The following is a 15,833-nucleotide window of genomic DNA, read 5'->3' as shown; positions in this document are numbered from 1 at the left end:
TGCTGCTCGAGGACAGTGTCCCGGCACCACTCATGGAGTTGGTCCCAGTCGAGCTCCGACTCCGTGGACTCACAGTTACCAGCTGCCCAGAAGGAGGTCGCGGCACCGGGAGTGGCTCGGCGTGAGGAAGCACCGGAAAGGGCACACCGCTCTCCGGCACCACCTAGAGACCAGCACCGGAAGGAGTCGAGACGGCCCTACCCAGAGGACTCCTGCAGACGGTCCCGGTCCAGGGAACACCGGCACCGGTCCCCGTCCAGATCCTGGTCCCAGTCCTGGGGATACTGGAACCACTCCCGCTCAGCCAGGAGCCACTCGTTCTCCCGCTGGCCCAGATCATGGGCACCGCTGTGCCTTCACGATCGGCGTTGCCGCAGCCTGGCGTCAGCTCCGGCCGCTATAGCTACCCGCACCAGGCCCTGGACAGCAGAGACCTTCAGGTGGGCTAGCAAACTCAATGGGGGCTGCCAGGCCATTGGCCCTTCTAAACCCCCTGCGCCTATCAGGAGCGCCAAGGGGCCCCATCCAGGGCAAGTTACTCGGTGCAGCAGTCCCGGTCCCCGTACTGATGCCAGACAGTGCCGGAGGCTACAGTATCCAGGCCTCCAGCATCCGCCCCAGGATAAACCGGAGAGCCTGGCACCGAGTCCGGTGCCGTCCCATGGACTCCCACCCGAGCCGGAGGCCCTTCCCATGAGAGAAGGGGAGCAGGAGGACCAGCCAGAGGGGGTTGAGCAGCAGCTAACCTCCTCGTCATCCTCAGATGAGGTGGTGGCGGGTACAGCGGTGTCCGACCCTCCACCAATAGACCATAGAACCCACCAGGAGTTGCTGCATAGGTTCGCCCAGAACTTGGGGCTGCAGGCCAAGGAGATGGTTGAGCAGGAGAACCCCATGGTGGACATTTTGAGCCCCGAAGGTCCATCCAGAATAGCGCTCCCGCTCATTAAGACCATTCAGTCCAACTATAAGACCATATGTCAGACCCCAGCCTCCAGCGCTCCAACGGCCAAAAGAGCGCAGCGTAAATACTTTGCCACATCTAAGGGCTGTGAGTTCCTGTTCTGCCACCCAAGTCCATGCTCCCTAGTGGTCTCAGCGGTAAACAAAGGGGAGCGCCATGGACAGCAGGCCCCGGCCCCTAAGGCCAAGGAGACAAAACACCTGGATCTTTTTGGCAGAAAGGTGTACTCATCTGGGGGCCTTCAGCTGAGGATTGCGAACCAGCAGGCCATCCTCAACAGGCACAATTTCAACTCCTGGGCGGCGGTGGGGAAGTTTAAGGACAACCTCCTGCAAGGTCCCTAACAGGAGTTCACGGCCCTGGTGGACGGGGGCAAGGCAGTAGCCAAGACCTCTCTCCAGGCCTCCCTGGATTCAGCAGACGCGACGGCCAGAACAATAGCATCAGGGGTGGTCATGAGGCGCTCGGCGTGGCTCCAGGAGTCAGGTCTGCCTCCCGAGGTCCAGAGCACACTTCAGGACCTCCCCTTCAAAGGGTCCAGGCTCTTCTCGGACCAGACAGACACGAGGCTGCCCAGTCTTAAGGACTCGCAAGCTACGCTTAAGTCACTGGGTATGCACGCCCCGGCGACCCAGAGAAGCCCTTTAAGCCGCAGCCTCCCCCTCAACGCCAGTACCAGCCTCGCCAGAGGCATGAGCCTTACTGAGGCGAGGCAGGGATAAAGGGCGATGGCACAACAACGGTAACAATAATGCGCCGGGCCAGGACCAAGGCCAGCACAAACCCCAGCCGGGCACTAAGCCAGGCTTCTGAAGGTGCGCTCGAGGACAAGCGTACCAGACCAGTCACTGGATCTGTCCCTTTGTTTCCTGAACCACCTGTCCCGTTTCTCCTGTGTGTTCCACCATTACGTCAGACTGCTGGGTCTTACGCACGGTGCGGAACGTGTACTCGCTGCAATTCTCCTCCCTCCCACCCCCCTTCCCCATCCCTCTTCAGGGACCCCTCTCACGAGCATCTCCTAGAGAAGGAAGTCCGCTCGCTGCTAGAGGTGGGGGCAGTAGACACGCTGCCGCACAGCCTAAGGCAGGAGGGGTTCTACTCCTGGTACTTTCTCATCCCCAAGGCCAAAGGGGGTCTTCGCCCCATCCTAGACCTGCGCGGGCTCAACAAGTTCCTGGTCAAGGCCCGGTTCCGCATGGTCTCTCTGGGCACCATCATCCCTTCCCTGGATCCAGGGGACTGGTACCCTGCCCTCGACATGAAGGACGCGTACTTTCATATCGCCATCCACCCAGCACATCGGCGGTTCCTACGCTTCACCGTGGGCCAAGAACATTACCAGTTTGCAGTTCTCCCGTTAGGTCTAGCCGCGGCCCCACGGGTGTTCACGAAGTGCATGGCGGTGGGGGCGGCCTTCTTACAGAGGCAGAGAATCCGGGTGCACACCTTCACAACCCACTACGGAGTCAACCAGCAGGCCAGAGAAGACGTGGCAGTTGGCAGAGTGGTCCTCCGAGCAGTTGTTCCGTGACTCCTACCCTCCTCCAGAGGTAAGCTTGTAATTCACCTAATTTTGGAATGGACGTGAACAAGCACTCGAAGAAGAAAAAACGGTTACTTACTTTCTCGTAACTGTTGTTCTTCGAGATGTGGTGTTCACGTCCATTCCACCACCCACCCTCCTACTCCTCTGTCGGAGTCGCCGACAAGGAGGAACTGGAGGGGGTCGGGCCGGCAGGGGTATATATGCACGGCGCAGTGGCGCCATTTGGGGGGCCCCGATGGGAGGCGCTAAGGGAAAAAGTTTCCGACGCTTGTGTACGCGGCGTGCGCACAGCTAATGTGGAATGGACGTGAACAATACATCTCAAAGAACAACAGTTACAAGAAAGTAAGTAACTGTTTTTTTGAACTGCGCTCCACATTTGCTTCCCACTGTGCCTCATTCACATGCGTTAGGACAGGAAGCAGTCCCTGTGAGCAATACTTGATTTTCTGTCCTGAATTTTGGGCAGAGAGAGTGGAGGATCAGTTGGTGGCCCAGCTGACTTGGTGATGCTGCCACACCATGAGAGCATCTGTGGAAAGCAGGGTCACTCTGGATAAGCCAAGACACCCTGTCTCATGATTACTGGAGATAGCAAGTCTCCCTCTGCCCCCAAGACAATATGTTTGCATCCGTTTTCTCTGCTATGGGAAGAGTAGCTCCACAGATAATGGGAAGACTGTGCTGGCAGCCCAGTAAGAGGTCTTGAAGAGCTAGTTGTGTTTTGCTCTTTCTCCTGATTTTTGTGGTCTGATGCCTGAGGACACTGGCAAGTTTGAGTATTAACCTTAATGGTTTCTCCTGAACATGGCTCTCCCACCTGGATCTTCCACATGGGTTTATTTTCCAAATTATCTTAGAGAAGTAACGCAGCATGTTTTTCCCCCCCTCTTACTTTATTTTAATCTTTTTTCCGCCCACAGTGGATTTTGGTGTTAGTGCCCAGCTGGACAGGACGGTTGGCAGGAGAAACACATTTATTGGAACCCCATACTGGATGGCTCCTGAAGTTATTGCCTGTGATGAAAATCCAGATGCTACTTATGATTACAGAGTAAGAAAGTCCTGTTTACACAGTAATAAAATAGTGATATCTATTGTCTAATAACCATGAGTGAAGGTAGTTCTTATATTTGTCTCTTACATTGTCTCTGTGTATGGTTGAGAGTGATTTCTTGTAAAGGTAAATCTGTATAACGTGAATACAAAGAACAGATCGTTACTAGATTATCATAATTAATAACACCGTATTTGTTACTTGTACTGCAGTAGCTCCTAAGAGCCTCAGTCAAGGACAGAGACCTCCTTGTGCTAGGCACTGTTCAAAATGGTGTAGAAAGAGTCTAGCAAGAAATTTTGTTGTTTTCAATTTCTATGAATATCTTAGCATTTTAATTTGTTTAATATATCCTGCTTATTGCGGTAATCTCAGAACAATACATTTTAACACTTGCCTTAAATAGAGCTCCCAGCTCAAATGCATCTTTTTGCCAGAATAGAAGCGTTAAGTTACAGTGTAATACAGAAGGAGCTGATTAAAGCATGCGCTATCCTGGTTTGAGAGATCATCTGAATGTTAATCACTATGGCTGGGCACGGCTCTCCACTTTTATCTTTCTGCACAAATGGCTTTACCACCTCTTGTTTGTAACCCACATCATGTAGTTTATTTTTGTTATATCAGCCACCACCCCTGTGCAGCACTTCTATTTACAGTGACATACAATCATCATCCCCTTTTGCCAGAGAGAAGAGAGCTCCTCCACACAGAGATCTCCCTTTGTTAGCCTTGCTGGCCTTTCTGTCTCCCTCTCTTGCACTTCCTTCCTGTGCTCCTTTTCTACGCTTACTGTTAATGGGCTAATTATCTCCTTATTTCTCCCCAGCTGAGGCTGCTCTAGTAACTAGTCACTCCTTGCCCCTGGTGTGGGGGAACTACTTGGATTTACAGTGACCAGAGTGATGGTTCAGCTGCTTGTTCTCAGCACTCTGTCACAATCACATAGAAGATTTATCCATCAAACGATATATTTCTCCAAAAATTAATTGGACACAACTGGTCCTTCACTGAGCTGCAAACATCAAATCTAACCTCCCTAAAAGTAAAATTGGCTTGATGGTATTTGCACCAACAGTTCTTTTTGTTTTTGCCACATCTTCTAAAGCTAAATTCCTTGATAGAAGCTTTCTGGAAATCTCCCAAGTACCTTATAGCTTGTTTCAGGGAGCCACAAGAGAGGGAATAAAATATGAAATGTGTTTTTAATCTTTACTCAGACTAATGCATCTCTTCAAGCATTAAAACTAGGAGAGGTAGCTAGGAAATGTGAAAGTCTGATTATAGTTACATCAAGAGCATTGGAGCTAGTGAATTGGGGTTGATACTCATGTTAGATATATGAATGTCCATGGTTGATATTATGCATACCTGAACATCTAGCTAGGATTGAGCCCATTTGTCTTGACTGATAACTTTACATATTCCTTGTCCTGATTGAGATCTGTGAAAAAATGTAATCCCTTTCAGGGTGGAGTTGATAAGACATAAGGTTAAAGGTTAAAGTAAGATAACAGACCTCAATAGATAGAAATTGTTCTGAGGGGGAGAAAACCCCCAAACTAATCTACGTTTAATAATTAAAGGGGATCAAATGTAAGCAATTCCATGAGGTGTACAAAGCCTGTGATTTACGCTTATGTCTCTTAAAATGCTCCCTTATTGCTCCTGATGTGAAGTGGAGGTACTTCACATGGAGACATCTCAATAACATATTCTTTTTCTTAGAAAATTAGTGTTTTACAAGCTTAATTTAATCATTGCAACTGATGGGTTGAGCCAGAAGAAACTGGTGCCTGGTTGGGAAGCTTCTGGGGCCTGAAAATGCAGTTGTTCCATTGCTTGGAGCTAATGATGAGCACAGAGAAGAGTTTGTTCACCCATTCCAGTATGTGTTCCCATATTCTAAAAGGATTATCAACCTGGAAGCTGTGAGCACCATTTTCTTCAACAGTATTTCTCTTCCCCACATCCCGAATGGGGATGATACGGTCTCCTGTCAGGACCTACTGTAGCCCCTTGAGTTCAGTTCCACTCCAGGACTATTCAGCAGTTACTTATTCTTGGTGTTCCTATGGTGGAAGAGAATTTCTAAACCATAGTTCTGATTCAGCAAGGAATGCAGTTATCCTCTGGTCCTAGTGGCTATCCAGTGCTAATATCCTGAAAGATTTCCATTCCAGGATCCCGCTTGTGTAATGCCACAAATAATATGAGACTGCTGGAATGAGGTGCTCACTCTGGCCACCAGTGTTCCAAGGGACAGTAGCTTCTTATTTTTCTTGGGCGCATAGCCGGTTGCCTGTGTCTCCTGGCATTAGGAATTCATGCTGCTATGGCATGTTCTAATTTTATTGGGCAATGTAAAGGTAGAGGTTTGGCTGAACTGCCAATAAGCAATGATGGGCTCAATTTTTTAAAAAAATCCCTACGTAAAAATACTATTAGATTATCAACAGCAGAAAAGAATTTTAAAAATCTAATTATTAGAACTATTTTATTTAATGTTTTGTATGTCTGATAATGAACACATCTGAAAACTGACTTGTTGGTTTCACTTTTGCTTCTAGTCTATACATTTTCAGGGTCTCATATGCTAGGAGAGGGCTGCAATGTTTGGATTGCAAATACTACCGGGGAATGTTCACCTCTTACAATAACTATATCCATGGGAAATATAATTTTTTACAGAACTTAACGTTTGGGCAATTATGACCTAATTATGTCTTGAAATGTCCTAATATGAAAGTGTTTGTATACTATTAAGAACTTATGTGTGCATAATTGTGTGTGTATACAACATAAATACTGTATGGTATCATATTTAGCATTTTATATTAGGATTAAAAGAAGAAAAGCCATTTTAAAAACTGTTGTTTAAATAACCTTGGTAGCTTGTTTTAGTTTCTTACCTGCAGTGCATTAGTAGATGCCGTTACCTAGTGTGACAAAGTGTACCTACTAACATATGGTCTCTTTCTCTGCAGAGTGACCTTTGGTCATGTGGCATTACGGCCATTGAGATGGCAGAAGGAGCTCCCCGTAAGTGATATGTGTGCTTTTTCTTAAGGGTTCATTAAGACAGAAACATATACTTAGAAGTTGCTGGTTGTAATCCAAACCCAGTTTTGAGGTTTCTGAAAATGCACTGATGGTGTGTCTTTACTCCTTGGTTTTTCCTGCACCATAAATATAAAATTCTATAAATGGCAACTCTGTTGATAAAGATACTACAGTGTTAAAGCATTACTGTGCAGTGATTGTAATTGTAGTAGTATAATAGCAATGACAGGACTATTTGGAAGCCAATGGATCTGTAAACTTCCTGACCATGAGATATATTAGGCTTTGGAATTGTATCCACAGGGAAGTGGTGGAAGCCCTATTGCTTGGGATATTTAAACCAGACTGCGAGAAAAATATGCTAAAAGTGTACTGGCTTGAAAAATCCTGTTCTGTCAGGGAGATAGACTGCATGGCTTAGCAGGTCCTTTCTATCTCTGATTTCCATGAGTCTGTGTAATGGTAACATTCTTCTTGAACTCTGAGACTTATCTATTTAAATCTCCTATTATGAATTGTTTTCGCTTTCATTGGACAGAGGAGAAGACTCTTGGAAGACAGTGGTTTAAATTATAACCTAGTTTTAATACTGTCAGTGAAGAACTTTTAAAAGCAGACTATTTGAGTATATTCAGCTGTCAAGTCTGATGATTTTTGAGGGGTAAAATTAAAAATGCCTAACTTTTCCATAGTGCTTTTTTCTCCCACATGTCCTCTGTGAAGATTAACAAAGCATAAAGTAACTATTTTACTTGTAAAACTGCAAATTGGCTTTTTTCCTACCACCATACTCAATCATTCAGGGGTGTTGACTTCTGCCTAGTCACAAAGTGGTAGCTTCATTGTAGCCCATGCTTACAACTCTGATTTTTAAATCTAACATACAGCTCACTGTTCGTATTCACATGCACGTTTTAAGAGATCTGATGGGTTTTTCTCATAATTGCACATTTGCATGGGTCCAAATCTACAGAGGCTTCTCCCAGGACAAATCGACTAGCACAAAGCTAACAGCATTAGAACTACTGTTTGGCTATTAGTCTGCATGTAACTTTAGTTCTTTAGGTTTCTTAAACCACTTTTTGGTTCAGAACATGTACATACTTTTTGCTCTTCATCCAGTGCTAGTCCCTGTTGTATTCCACTGAGGGTTTACACGTGTGCACTATGTATCCGGAGCCGGAGATTTGGGAAGTAGTAGCGTCTGTTGGTCCATGCTTATGCCCCTGGCTAGCTTCATGGTTTTGTCTGAGGTGACAAAGGGAGAGGCAGACTGATCATATCACCAGTTTCTTCTTACTGTTGCATGGTCCGGGTTGGAATTATTAGTGTCCTCTTGCATGTGATGCACCTTAAAATACACAATTGAACATAGTTTTTAGAGTAGTTTACTGTTTCTATTGTTTTTATAGTAATTTGCTAGTTTTAGGAGTAGAATTGGGGTTCTTCCTGGAGAGTTTTATTCTGCGTGGACCCTCCCACCCATACTCACGTGTGGATACTGGACTGTGCTGAAAACCTCAGGCTTTAAAATCTGTGCCTCTTGCCTGCATTCCTTCTCGGTCTGCGACGAACATCAACACTGCCTCTACTGCTTGGGGAAAGCCCACATTGCATCCAGGTGCAGTATCTGCCAGTGCTTCCCCAGCCGTACCCGAGAAGGTTGAGCTCTCTCCTTCCGGAAGCCCCTCATGGAAGTCGCCATGAGACCTCATTCATACCCTGGCTGGGTAGCCTCCACTGTACATCGGCCTGGTGCTGCCAGGAGTGCGCCTCCAGCTACGGAGTCTGAAGTCAGCACTGTGGTACCACCGCTATGGACCATGCGCCAGGGTCTAGCCGGGAGGTAAGGAAGCATGTGGTACTCTTCCTTCCAGTGTTGGATGGACCTGTGACAGGTTTGTGTGGGAGTCCCCTTTCTCCCATCTTCCCTAGACAGGGCGATCGTCATTGACACATCCCTCGTAGGATGCGGAGTGCACACAGGAGATTACATGACAGAGGGAACATGGACCCCTTGGGAATCCACAATGCACATCAACATTCTGGAACTCCGGGCTGTAAGGAAGGCATGCTGTGTATTTCTCCCATCCATCCATCCCCATCGTATTCTTATCATGTTGGACACCACCACCACTTTTTACCACATCAACAAACAAGGGTGCACAAAATCAACTGCTCTCTGTACTGAGGTGGTCAACCTCTGGAATTGGTGCATCATCCACCAGATCCTGTTATTTTCAGCCTACCTCCCGGGGACTCAGAATGTGATTGCAGACTCTCTCTCAGCAGACAATTTGTGATCGATCATGAGTGGGAACTCCACGACACCGTAGTATGTGATATCTTCCACCAATGGGGGGATTCTGACCAGGGACCTTTTCAACTCTGCCGTCAACAACAAATGCAGCGCTTATTGCTCCAGGGGGGTAGTGATCCCTTCCTTCAAGGTGATGCGCTCATACTCTACTGGTTGGACCAGATTAACAATGCCTTCTCCCCTCTACCACTCCTGCCACGAGTACTTCACAAGATCAGGCGGGTCAGAGCAATGGTTACCTTGATTTTCCCATGCTGGCCCAGGCAGTTGTGGTTTTCCAACCTACATCACGTGTCAGCCCGTCCCTACTTTCTCCAAGCTACTGAGGCAGTGCCACAACAGGATCAGATATGCAGATGCTTCACCTCGGGGTGTGGTATTTGGATGGGCATATTCTCTAGAATGGGTGTGCTCATGAGAGGTGCAAAACAGCCTCTTGAGCAGCAGGAAAGAGTCCACTAGGCATTCCTACCAGGCCAAGTGGAACCGCTTCACCCCCTGGGCCCAACAGAAGGGGCTTTCCCTAGAAGAGGTGCCAATTCCCCTATTTTTGGATTACCTCCTGCCCTTGAAGGCTTTGCATCTCTCCCTCAAGATATATCTAGCTGCAGTTAGTGCCTTCCACTCCCCACCATGGAGGGACACTTCATATTTACACACCCATTGACTTTTAGGTTTCAGAAACGCCTCATCACACCCTACAGCCTATTGCTCACCAGTGGGACGTTAACCTCGTTCTGTTGGCACTAATGAAACAGCCCTTCGAGCTGCTGGCTTCATGTTCTATGTCACTCCTTTCTATGGAAGTTGCCTTCCTTGTGGCTGTCCCTTCGGCGAGAAGGGTAGGTGAACATGTGGCCATGATGGCAGACCCTCCTTTTACCACTTTCCATTAGGATAAAGTCTCTCTGAACCTACATCCCAAATTTCTGTCAAAGGTCGTATCCAAGTTTCATCTGAACCAACCCATCCACTTACCTGCTTCCTTTCCGAAGCCTGATGCCTCAGAAGAGGCACGACAACTTCACTCCTTCGACATGATTGGGCTTTGGTCTTCTACCTGCAGAGGACAAGACCGATCAGGAAATCTCCTAGATTGTTTACTGCTATAGTTGAGAGAGTTAAAGAACAGGCAATCTCCACACAGAGAATATCTAAATTAATTTTGGGGTGCATTGCCTTGCATTGTGCTATCAGCTGTCAGGATTGCCTCCTCCCCCAGGGTGAGAGCCCCTTCCATGAGAGCCCTGGTTTCGACCACGGTCACCCTCTAAGATGTGCTGCTTCAGGACACATGTAGGGTGGCCACGTAGAATTCAGTACATACCTTCTCTACGCATTACGTCTGGGTGCAGGACTCCGCTATCAACGCCGTATTTGGCACGGCTGTCCTCCACTCAGCCATTCCATCCTCATCCTCGCACCCTCCTCTGATGTAGGTCCTGCTTGTTAATCACCCTCAGTGGAATATAGATAGGGACTATGAGGTTACTAACCTGTAATTGGAGTCTCTTCAAGATGTGTGGTCCCTATCTCTATTCCACTTCCTGCCCTCCTTCCCCTCCGCTGCGGAGCCATTGGATTTGTGGGGGAGAAAGAACTGGAGTCATGGTCGGTTTACCTCATGGTTTCATCTGAGGCAATAAAAGGTGGGGTGGACCAACGGACACTACTACTTTCAAAATCTCTCGGTCTAGACGCATGATGGAATACAGTGGAATACAGACAGGGACCATATATCTCCAGTTACAGGTACGTAACCTCCTCTTGCTTTCATTAAATCTCTGTCATTGGGCTCCGTAACCTGTGTGCGCATTTCACTTGATTGGAATTGGTAATTGATATTACTTCATGCTAAACTGTTGGGTTCAGATTGGCCCCTCTTACAGAAGAACTCACAACAGGGTCTGTTGGGGGAGGAAATGAGTCATAATGAACCCCTCACCGGTATCCTCTCTGGTCATTCCTTTAGGTTTGCTCTCCCTGCAGGAGAGGTTGAGAGATCCACTGCCAAGCATGGGAGATTAGGGCCATCTGCACAGAGTCCTTTGCCTCCTACCATCTCTAGCCCTCAGCACCTCCTTTTTCTCTTCACTCATTGGCAGTGGTGTTCAGCTGAAGTTGAAATATAAGGATGTTCTCCTTTGCCACAGGGGCCCCTTGCTCCTGGCCTCATTTTGGCCCCCAATCTGCTCTGTCTCTAGCCCCGCCGCCTTTATGGACCCTGACACTACGGAGTGCCCTTGTGTTTGGAGAACGGTGTGGGGACAGTGCTGCAGAGGAGGCTGACTCTCCCTTCCATGAGGGAGGTGGAGATCTCTGCACAGAGGTCCCTTCCATGTTTGGATCTGAGCGGATAATCTAGGTCTTTATTTTTGGCCGCATTAAACTCGCAGTTAGGGGCAGAACTGTTGTCTTAACTTTTGCATTTCTGTTTAATTCTGCTTAATGTCATTCCCGTGTCCATCACATGTAGGGGTTGGTGATGGGGAAATGTCTATGAAAATGAAATAATCCTGAAGTGAAGATAGTGAAAATGCAGAACCACGAGAAGTGGAAAAACAACTGAACAAAATTATATTTTTTTCCAGCCCTCTGTGACATGCATCCAATGAGGGCGCTGTTTCTTATACCCAGAAACCCTCCTCCACGTCTAAAATCCAAGAAATGGTATGTAGAGGCTCCTATGTTTTCTGTAGTCTGTTTCATTGTTTTCTTTACAGCATAGCACTTTTTTATCTCTTCTTTCATGGCATGCTTTTTTCTTACCATTTCCATAGAAATGTAAAATAATTTAAGCTGGCTAAAATCACTCTTTTTATTATCTTCTGCACTATTAAATCAAAGCACAAAATGAGATGTGCATTGATTATTTTTAGCTCTATTTTTTTTTTTAGAGAAATTTTCTCTTTTGAATCATGAGACAAAAAATGAGCTGTTCTGTTGACAGAGCAGCATCATATTAAGGTGACAAATTATACCACAGCTCAAAGCCTAGACTTCTGCTGCATTTCTAATATGCAATATCTTTTCTAAGATACAGTATTATAAAGAAACAGGACAGCGCCATTGACTTCTAGATGCTGAGTTGAAAGGAACTATTAAAATTAATGAAGGCTTTTACTATAATTATTGCAAACGATTGAAATTGTTCTTCTTGCCAGCTGGGAATAATCGCTTAACAATATGGGATTTTCCTCCCCATTATTAGACACAACTGATTTGTATGAAGCAATAATTTTCACTAGAATGAGGGTTTATGTAGGTTGAAGATGAGAATCTTAAAATCCTCAATGAAAGCCTCAACATTAACCAAAGAAATGCTTTACTGTGCTTTCTTCTTAAGTGAAGGAAAAGTGTGTGTGTGTGTGTGTGTGTTTGTTTCACACAAGAAATATGCCCTCTGTGAATGGAAATTGCATGACTATGAGGTTGAATGCTAGAGTCCTGTCAAAAAAGAAATTAGTAAAGTGATGTGACCAGTTACACCGATCTATAAATAACATAATTTACTTTGTTGACTTGGTGCACTGGATCATTGTTTGGAATGACTTTCTCATACAGTAATTTACTATTGGAGCATCTGTGTGAGTGTGTGTATTTTAAATAAACTTTTATAAAACAGAGTTTATGAATACATACCTATTCATATAGTTTTGAAAAAGGATGAAAAAATGTTTGTTTTAGATGTAAGCGTTACCTGTAGTGTTTATAACCCCAATATTGCCGCATTTTGCTAGTGCATAAGAATCAGAAAGTTAAACTGGCTAAAAACAGCAGTAGTAATGATACTGTTTTTACTTAGCAAGGTGAATGAAGGGCAAAAAGGAAACAGGATAAGGGATGAAAAATACAATTTTAAGCATTATTTTCACTCTGTTTCTAAAGTTTTGTTAGAAACAGAGGTAAGGAAAAAAATTAAATTATTTTTATCCTGAAAGTGTCTGTTTAAGAGTGCCTCATGTCCTCCTACACTACATAATCGCCAGTTTCAATTATTTTGGTAATTTATTTCAAAATACCTGTCAGTAAGTATGTCAGTAACAATACAGACCCCCTGAGTCCAGGGATCCGGAGGGAGAAACAGCCTGATGCTTGGTCCCAGGTTTGCATGGAGTTTCCTGTGTGCCGCCTTCTTCCCTCAGGGCATGCTGGGAACTGCAGCTGCCAGGAACCCTCTAGCTCCCTCTCCTTCCCCCCAGCAGTGTCTTCTGTATGTAAGCTGGGTTCTGCCGAGTCCAGTGGCCTCTAGTGATGGCTAGCAGCACTGCAGGGGAGGAAACGAAATTCTACGTGCACAACATTAATTTCTGCAAAATTCTGCATTGTGCAGTGGCACAGAACTCCCCCAGGAGTACCATGGAGTAGTTACTACTTTAGCAAGATAATGTTCTGATTTACCAAACATGTATTCCTCATCCCTTTATCCACTAGACAGAGATGAATTGAATTCCATTACTAACTTCAGTAGTTAAAACAGGGATTAATTTGGTCCTGTGTGCCCTGATTGAACAAATTATATGGCATTAAGTATTCAGAAAATGTTATTTTAAAAAATGCATAGTTATTCAGTTAAAAAAACAAAATGTTCTTCAATTCCCACTAAGCCAAGTGCATATAAAAACAGGTTGGTATTACTTGCAATAATGGAAGAGTCCCCAAATTGTCTTGGCAGCATTCTTGTGGCTTTTTTGAAGACATCTATCTAAGACACCATTTATGCTGCTAGACAGAAGCATGCTATTTTGGGAAAGAGAACTGAAGGTTTTTGGACTAATGAGGAAAAACTGAAAAATGGATTATTTGAGTCTTAGCTTTACACTTTTTTTTTCCCCTCAGGTCAAAAAAGTTCTTTAGTTTTATAGAAGGTTGTTTAGTGAAGAACTATATGCAGAGACCCTCCACCGAACAGCTTTTAAAACATCCTTTTATACGCGATCAGCCAAATGAAAGGCAAGTCCGAATCCAGCTTAAGGACCATATAGACAGGACCAGAAAGAAGAGAGGAGAGAAGGGTAAGCAGACTTTTAAAACTAAGCCTGTGTTTACTTGTATATATTATTAGAAACAGTTTATTTGATATTCTACCAACCTCTGATTTTACAAAAAAATCTAAGACCATATAGTTATCATTGTAGACAAAGCCTGTGGATTAAACTGAAGCTCACATCCAAATGAAGGTCTCCTTATGTCTGTAGGATGAGATGACATTTGAATTGTTCCAAAATGTTGTATGTAAATCTGATCATTTAAGCTGGTCAGAACTGGATTGCTGAGGCCTATAGCCGGAGCTAAGTATTTTAAAATAAACAATTGTAAGAGCCACCTGGAATATTGTTTCCTCTTTCTTGCTAGATGAAACAGAATATGAATATAGCGGAAGTGAGGAAGAGGAGGAGGAAGTGCCTGAACAAGAGGGAGAGCCAAGGTAATAATTGCTGATGGGAGGCCATTAAAAGATCTAGACAAATAGTTTTATAACCTGCCTTGACAAATCTGGAGTTTACTTTTATTTCATAAGCCTTTACACCTGTTACTAAATATAATTAATCACATACACTAATGAGACATGAACCTCAAAAGGTTTGAACATTCGCTCAGACCTCTGAACTTTTTTGAGGTCCCCATCCTGTCCACTCTAAACTTGGATACATCACAGAGGGACTTGATACCTGTTGGCTCTCAACCTTTCCAGACTTCTGTACCCCTTTCAGCAGTCTGATTTGTCTTGCGTACCTCCAAGGTTCACCTCACTTAAAACTACTTGCTTACAAAATCAGACATAAAAATACAAAAGTGCCATAGCACACTGTTACTGAAAAATTGCTTACTTTCTCCTTTTTACCACATAAATACAAAATAAATCAATTGGAATATAAATATTGCACTTACATTTCAGTGTATATAGAGCAGTATAAACAAGCGATGGTATGAAATTTTAGTTTGTACTGATTTTGCTAGTGCTTTTTATGTAGCCTGTTGTAAAACTAGGCAAATATCTAGATGAGTTGGTGTACCCTCTGGAAGACCTCTGCTTCCACCACGGGGTACGCGTACCCCTGGTTGAGAACCACTGTTGTAGAGGTTGTGGGTGTGTCTGGGGCAAAGTACACAGGTAGCTGCGGTTCTAATCAGATCTCTCTGTCTTTAAAGAGAGGATGTAGGCTCGGTTCAAGGACTGGAAAAAAGTTTGTGTTGGCTCTTATTTTGCCTGACCTGGTTTGACACCTTCCAGAGAGAGTATCTATTTGATATGTATCCAGTATCTTTATTTTGAAAGACAAGAGATTAAAATTTAAACTAATTATATATATGTGTGTGTGTGTGTGTGTGTGTGTGTATGTATGTGTGTATGTATGTGAATGTGTATATATATAATGTATCAGCTCTGTGGTATGGGAGGCTTAACTTTCTGCTTTTGCAGTTCGATTGTCAACGTGCCTGGAGAATCTACCCTCCGACGTGATTTCCTGAGACTGCAGCAGGAAAACAAGGAACGTTCGGAGGCCCTTCGGAGACAGCAGCTGCTACAGGAACAGCAGCTCCGAGAGCAGGAGGAGTACAAGAGGCAGCTGTTGGCAGAGAGACAGAAACGCATAGAGCAGCAGAAAGAGCAAAGGAGGCGGCTAGAAGAGGTAGAAATAGAAGACTGGAGCTAAGGTGGCAGAGCTCCTGTTATGCTTATTGTCCCAAGTTCTTAAGAAATATTCCCTGTGTATTGTGCAAGAACAGTATATATATCCATTAGCTAAGATTTTCAAAACCAGGATCCTAAAGTAAAGCTCTTGCATCCATGTGTAGACGTGGTGGTTTTGAATGAAGATAATTGTGTATGTATATCTCTATTGCTATTTAAAATACCAGGCAATTGGCCTAGAGA

General features: G+C 44.9%; 1 protein-coding gene across 8 annotated transcripts in view; it reads left to right on the top strand.

Annotated features, from left to right (window-relative positions):
* MAP4K4 (mitogen-activated protein kinase kinase kinase kinase 4) overlaps window positions 1-15,833 on the top strand; it is a 245,918-nt gene that overhangs the window by 156,172 nt on the left and 73,913 nt on the right. For all 8 annotated transcript variants that reach the window (XM_037898037.2, XM_037898030.2, XM_037898046.2 and 5 more), the window contains 6 exons: window positions 3,437-3,567; window positions 6,558-6,612; window positions 11,545-11,623; window positions 13,793-13,968; window positions 14,309-14,381; window positions 15,378-15,588. In XM_037898037.2, the coding sequence (XP_037753965.1) occupies window positions 3,437-3,567; window positions 6,558-6,612; window positions 11,545-11,623; window positions 13,793-13,968; window positions 14,309-14,381; window positions 15,378-15,588 (725 nt within the window). The remainder of the gene's footprint in view (window positions 1-3,436; window positions 3,568-6,557; window positions 6,613-11,544; window positions 11,624-13,792; window positions 13,969-14,308; window positions 14,382-15,377; window positions 15,589-15,833) is intronic.

This window comes from Chelonia mydas, chromosome 1 (assembly GCF_015237465.2).
Source record: "Chelonia mydas isolate rCheMyd1 chromosome 1, rCheMyd1.pri.v2, whole genome shotgun sequence".
NCBI classification, from domain to species: Eukaryota; Metazoa; Chordata; order Testudines; family Cheloniidae; genus Chelonia; species Chelonia mydas.
This window is presented reverse-complemented; position numbering and strand designations above follow the sequence as displayed.